At 45.7% G+C, this 7,006-nt stretch overlaps 1 protein-coding gene across 1 annotated transcript; it reads left to right on the top strand.

The window, feature by feature from the left end:
- Window positions 1-2,407: 2,407 nt before the first annotated feature.
- On the top strand, window positions 2,408-6,072 carry LOC112079810 (fibropellin-1-like; the record flags this gene model as incomplete). The annotated part of the gene is made up of 3 exons (XM_070442437.1): window positions 2,408-3,103; window positions 4,206-4,401; window positions 6,011-6,072. Coding segments are annotated over 3 exons (954 nt in total), but the record flags the coding sequence as incomplete, so codon positions are not given.
- Window positions 6,073-7,006: the final 934 nt, after the last annotated feature.

The following is a 7,006-nucleotide window of genomic DNA, read 5'->3' as shown; positions in this document are numbered from 1 at the left end:
TCATGCTCCACACCACCAGTGTCTGCAACATTCCTCCCTCCCTCACCCTACCCCCATCCCTCCCTCTCTCTCTCTACTCCCTTCATCGTTAATATCTTCCGCTCCAATGAGAATTTGGGAACAGAACACTGATCAAAGTGTGGGGGATGGATGTGAGGGTGGATTTGGGATGGTGGAGTGGACGGTGGTGGTGGGGGGAGGTAGTTTGGGATGGTGGGTGGACGTTAGAGGTGGGGGATGGGGGTCTGTTCAATCTGTGGAATGTGGACTGATTCCACACTGGGCTCACACAATTGGCCGGTGCAGGGAGATAGCGGATGGACAGAATATCCCCCCTCCTCCTCCCAAAAGCGTCCTGCTCTATTCAGTTCACAGGAGGTTGGTGGCACCTTAATTGGGGAGGACGGGTAGTTGTAATGGCTGGAGCGGAATTAGTGGAATGTTATCAAATACATCAAACACCAGCCATTATTATGATCCGTCTTCCCCTCAGCAGCCTCCTGTGGTTCAGCTCCATGTACCTACAGAGGGCACCGCGTCTGGCTAGAGAGGGCTCGAGCACAATACATTCAGTGTTGCAGATTTTTTTTTACCCCATTTTCTATGAAAAACATAACCGACTCAAACTTTATGACAGTCAAGTTACTCACTGCCATAGTTGAGTTTTGATAGTGATTGTGATCATAAAAGTATATTTAAACTGTTTGTATCCATGTGGTAATTACATGATCCGTGAAAAAACATCAACGGTCAATGACATGTGCTTCGTAACAAACTGCATGTGTAAATTAACATAATTTACTTTGTAGTAAACATGGATTAGAATCAATTGAGTCAGAGCTCCCTGACACACTTCCTGAGAGGAAATGTGAGCGCTGAAGTGTTAAATGAGAGAGAGGTGCTGTGGGATCAGGTTGTGCCAAGCTAACGACCTGGAGAAGTTAACCTAGCGTGCTAACTCGTAGTTATCCACCCCATAAACCCCACCTGTCGAGTGGACACTTGATAGTCTGCAGACCATGCATCTGATCTGCATCTTATCTGCTCTACCTTCAAGGGTTCGTGGCTGGAATTCCGTCAAGACACTTCTCCGCTCCCTGGAATCCCCTGTATGCCTTTGCCCAGAGCATTGGTCTCTCCTAAAAAGTTCATTGGGGAAACTTTTGTTTTAGCTTTACCATAACAATTACTAAACAAACAAGGCAAATGTTAGCTAGATGGCACTCTCTCTTTTTTTCCTTGCTCAGTAGAGAGTCCTCTGGATTCTAGGCCTACAAGCTACGAGGGAAAATATTTTCAGATTTTGTTGTGTTTTTAAAAAATGTGTTGTGGTCTAGGGGTGGTCATCGTTCCCTTTGGGAGTGACAGGAAAGATTAGGACTTGAGACACCCCAGATGCCCATTGTTAACACTCTGTCAATGAGCACTAAACTAGCTACGCAAAACAAAGCCAATGGAAAAATACTTTGTAGTGCACGGAGGGTTTCTTAGCTTTAGTTGGGGATTTAGCACTGGGAGTCTACTGCGAAAGAGGCCATGAACTCTACAGTTGCTCCAGGACTCTCTCCTACACGATTTGTCCTTTCGAATGAAGGGAGGAGAAGATGAAAGGAAATGTCAGGGTGAATACACATATCAGGATTAGCACAGAGAGACCTACTAACTTTGACCATGGTTCAGTAAGTTGGCACTGCTATTTGTCCACCATCTAACCAGGTGGCTAATGTTAGAGACACTCAAATGCTAAATAGTAATACATTATAAGTGTTTATGAGATGTTGTTGACAAAATTATTGTACTTCAGTTTTTTTCCCAAATTATGTTATGTGCTTCTTGATAAAGTACAAACATCTAGCAGCCTTTTGCATCACTAAGTTTGATTGTGTTCTTGTTCATTGCAGCATGGGGGTGAGACGTTTTACAGTTGCTGAACAGCCCCAAAGAAACACAACCAAAATACCTCCAACTATGAACTTCTAGCAGAGTAGTTCAGTAGACTATCAATGTTTACAACTTCATAACATTTTTTGCCAATGTTTTTGTGTCAGAACCAATAGCCTACAAATCTGGACCAAAGCTGGTTGTGAATCGGCTTAGAGTGGCACTCAACAAAACAACATTGTGCAAGCACAGGGCTCACACGGTGTAGATATCTGGGAGACATTCAGAGGTGTACCGGCGTCACCCACATAGGATGTTGTCATAGAAATATGGCATCAGTCCATTAAAATCATACTAAACAACAACCCACTTTTCCCTACAAAAATGTAAAGGACTCTTGTGTGAACACACCAAATGTGACGTGATAAATACACAAAGTTGTGATGACTTGTCAGGGCATCTTGACTGTATTAGGGTAAACTGTCCATTTTGCACAACAATAAGCCTCTCCTTTTCTTCTCCTCAGGGATATTCTGCACGGCGACCAGTGACAAGTGCTTGTCCGGGCCCTGCCAGAATGGCGCAACCTGCGTGGACACCATGGACGACTATGCGTGCCTCTGCCCCCCTCGCAACGAGATCCGCTACATGGGCAAAGACTGCGACGAACTCTACGACGCCTGCTCCTTCGCCCCCTGCTCAGACTGCACCAGCACCCCTGGCACATCCGAGTACCACTGTGTCTGCCCCGAAGGATTTACTGGGGACAACTGCACTGAGGAAGTGGACGAGTGCCATAGCAACCCTTGCTCTGAGCCCCACACAGAGTGCATCGACCAGGTCAACAGTTACTTCTGCCGATGTCCACCCGGCTACGGAGGAGAGGACTGTGAAGAGCGGGTGACCGACTGCATCGACGAGCCGTGTCTGAACAATGGGACTTGTATACTGTTACAGGAGGGGTTTGAGTGTCACTGTGCACTGGGGTTTGACGGGGAGCATTGTGAAGAGGACGTGGACGAGTGTGCGTCCCATCCTTGCCAGAACGGCGCTATCTGCATGGACGGCGTGGCCGAGTTTCACTGTTTCTGTGTGCCAGGCTTCCAGGGCTATAACTGCGAGATCGACATCAATGAGTGCGCCTCGCGGCCCTGCGAGAATAATGGGACCTGTATCAACGAGAAGGACCGGTACAAATGCCAGTGCCTCGTAGGATTTACAGGTAAGTTGTTCCGCCTTTTCACTGCTCACTCCTCTGCCCACAGGAGTCTCGAATTAAGTGTAATTTTCCAACCATTTTCGTAACCCTGTATCAGCCACAACTCACTGTCTCTCACCTAACATTTCCTCCAGTGTGGAGGGATATCTGATGCTCTGCTTTTTAATGTTTCTGGACATAATGTATCCGCAAGATTTAGGTATCTCATATTAGTACTTTATTCACCATGCCAGAATGTTTTCACATTAAAGCTGACATCATCATTAACAACAGGATGATTTCCTATTAACCAATGAGGGTGTGCGTTCGTGCCACAAAGAACAGTGCAAATTGTGCAGAGCCAATAATGAGGCTTGGCAGAGATGAATAATTATGCTAATCTTGTCTTGTTGTTGTCATCTTACTAACTGCACCTTTAAGTGTACGTTTGGTTCTTGATAAACAGAGAACTATAAGCATTTTAAGTACAGAGAGTAAGATGTTGGATTCAGGTCTCTAGTCTTATCTTCAGCTTGGCCCCTGTGGATATTGGCCCCTGTGGATAGGTCTCCCGCTGAGTGAGAGAAAACACTCCACAACTTGTACACTTCATTTCTTACACTCCTTTCTTTTTTCAGCAGGTCTGGTCTGTGTCTAAGGGCTTCATGCTTATCTCTAATGGGGTGGGAAGAGTCAGCACTAATGCATTCCTTTGTCAGCATATCAGTGACGATGGAGATTTTCAAGGAAAGGGTTGAGACGGGCAACTGAGGCATCTTTACATTATCACTTGCGCTATCTAGAGACATCAACAAGCAGATTCCATGCTACTGACTATTTATAGCTAGAGAAGCAAACACCAGAGTACAAATAGGATTCTCTTGCATTTACAATTTACTATTTATTTAGCTTGTGTTTCTTTCTTTCAGTATTGTCATAAGAGCAGGTAGGATCTATGGACAAGTTGACTTGATGTAGATGAGATACAATGGTGCAGTCTGTGGAAGATATGTCCCCCTCCTAGTACATGATGTACAGTTCCTCACTGACTCCCACTCGAGATGGTTTGTTTCTCATTCATCACATTCTCGGATTCTTTTGCTCCTTTTTCCTCTACCTCTCACAGGAGTGAATTGTGAGGTGGAGATAGATGAGTGCGAGTCCAACCCGTGCCGCAACGGAGCCACCTGCCATGACCTCCTTGGTCTGTACTCCTGTGAGTGTCTGCCTGGGTTCGAGGGCACAGACTGCGAGGTGGACATTGACGAGTGTGCCAGCGATCCCTGCCTAAATGGGGCCATCTGTCAGGACAAGGTGGACAGGTAACTGCCCAAGGCTTTTAGGATTGCCCCACCAGACAGACACAAATCCTGTCCTTAAATTACTTTGGGGCCTGACTGCCGTTTTGGTGAGCTTAAGCCCCTCACATTGAGACAGGGCATTATTTGAATTTATTATGGATCCCCATTAGTTCCTGCCAAGGCAGCAGCTACTCTTCCTGGGGTTTATTAGGGATCCCCATTAGTTCCTGCCAAGGCAGCATCTACTCTTCCTGGGGTTTATTAGGGATCCCCATTAGTTCCTGCCAAGGCAGCAGCTACTCTTCCTGGGGTTTATTAGGGATCCCCATTAGTTCCTGCCAAGGCAGCAGCTACTCTTCCTTGGGTTTATTAGGGATCCCCATTAGTTCCTGCCAAGGCAGCAACTACTCTTCCTGGGGTTTATTATGGATCCCCATTTGTTCCTACCAAGGCAGCAACTACTCTTCCTGGTGTTTATTATGGATCCCCATTAGTTCCTGCCAAGGCAGCAGCTACTCTTCCTGGGGTCCATCAACATTAAGGCAGTTATATACAATTTAAAATATTACATGACATCACATTCCATAACACTTTTCACAACACATTAAGTGTCTGCCCTCAGGCCACTACTCTACTACCACATATTATCTACAATACAAAATCCATGTGTACATGTGTGTAGAGTGTGTCTTATCATGTGTATGTGTGTGTAGTGTCTTACCATGTGTATGTGTGTAGAGTGTCTTGCCATGTGTATGTGTGTGTAGAGTGTCTTACCATGTGTATGTGTGTGTAGAGTGTCTTACCATGTGTACAACATGTGTGTAGAGTGTCTTATCATGTGTATGTGTTGTAGAGTTGTCTTACCATGTGATGTGTATGTGTGTGTAGAGTGTCTTACCATGTGTATGTGTGTGTAGAGTGTCTTACCATGTGTATGTGTGTGTAGAGTGTCTTACCATGTGTATGTGTGTGTAGAGTGTCTTACATGTGTATGTGTGTGTAGAAGTGTCTTACCATGTGTATGTGTGTGTAGAGTGTCTTACCATGTGTATGTGTGTGTTAGAGTGTCTTACCATGTGTATGGTGGGTGTGTAGAGTGTCTTACCATGTGTATGTGTGTGTAGAGTGTCTTACATGTGTAATGTGTGTGTAGAGTGTCTTACCATGTGTATGTGTGTGTGTAGTAGTGTCTTACCATGTGTATGTTGTGTGTAGAGTGTCTTACCATGTGTATTGTGTGTGGTTAAGAGTGTCTTACCATGTGTATGTGTGTGTAGAGTGTCTTACCATGTGTATGTGTGTGTAGAGTGTCTTACCATGTGTATGTGTGTTGTAGAGTGTCTTACCATGTGTATGTGTGTGTGTAGAGTGTCTTACCATGTGTACATGTTGTGTGTATGAGTGTCTTACCATGTGTATGTGTGTGTAGAGTGTCCTTTTACCATGTGTAATATGTGTGTGTAGAGTGTCTTACATTGTATGTGTGTGTAGAGTGTCTTCATGTGTGTGTAAGCTTTATCTCAATCATCCATCTGTTACATTTTTGCATTAATTTGTATTCGGCCTATATGCTTTGTTGAATGTCAATGTAGCGATTGCAACTGACCCAGACTTCCTTTCCTTACAGCTATGAGTGTGACTGTGAGGACACAGGCTTCCTGGGTGACCACTGTGAGGAGGACTATCCCTGTGATGTCAAACTTGGACCTTTGAACCCCTTTTTCTTCCTCCTTTACTCTTTCCAGCGAGCTTGCCGTGAAGGCTGAACCCCACCAACCTCCCCTCCAGTCAGCTGCCCCTCCTCGTGCTCGGCATCAAGGCTTTTTAGACCGTAGGTTATGGCAAGATCAGCGACGAGCTCGCTACTCCTGCCTGCGCTGTGCATGTGCCTCTGATATTCAGCGTGTTCACTCACAATGACTTCTAAACGTGCAGCAGCCCTGTGCGCTAGAGTGATATACACTCTCTCTATAGTTGGTTGCTTACTGACCTGGTATGGGTCTCGTGTGCACCTTCGAACGCCCCTCGAAGGTCTGCACAGACTCAAGACAATATTGCCATAACAGAAAGAGTGGTGGTAGTCTCACAACATCCAGCCCCTCTTGGATGTGTGTCTCTACACCCCTCAAAGAATCATATTGGAGCAGAACCTACTATAGAATGATTCCTGCGGTGCTTCTCAAGTCTTTGAGCAAAGTTGTGTGGTCATGTCTAGGGGTGCTAGCTCAGGGTTGCTACGTCAGTGTCTGAGAGTGGTGTAAGTGACAAGTGGCTTCGTTCCAATTCGTGCGCTCATACGCATCTAAGTTCTGGCCTACAGTTCTTCTCCTATGCTAAGCTGGTGTGTTTAGTCTCTAGAGGTTACATCTTTAAGGGATTTGTCTAGCGCGCACTGTATGAGTGAGATACAGTCTCGCTCCTGTCTCTTGGAGTGTATTCAACATACACTTGTTCATGCTCGTGGGGTTAGTACGCGTCATCGTCTCTGATCCAATTGCCTGCGGTGGGATGGTGAGAGATATTCCTCTTACTCTTTCTCCTATGTCATGGTGTACGCGACGTTGGCTACAGTAGTGACTCTCGCTGTTGATCTGTTGCATCTCCTCTCTCAGTATCTTCCTGC

The sequence above is a fragment of the Salvelinus sp. IW2-2015 genome, unplaced genomic scaffold, assembly GCF_002910315.2.
Source record: "Salvelinus sp. IW2-2015 unplaced genomic scaffold, ASM291031v2 Un_scaffold9694, whole genome shotgun sequence".
NCBI lineage: Eukaryota > Metazoa > Chordata > Actinopteri > Salmoniformes > Salmonidae > Salvelinus > Salvelinus sp. IW2-2015.
The sequence above is the reverse complement of the archived record's forward strand: the minus strand, read 5'-3'. Positions and strand labels throughout refer to the sequence as shown.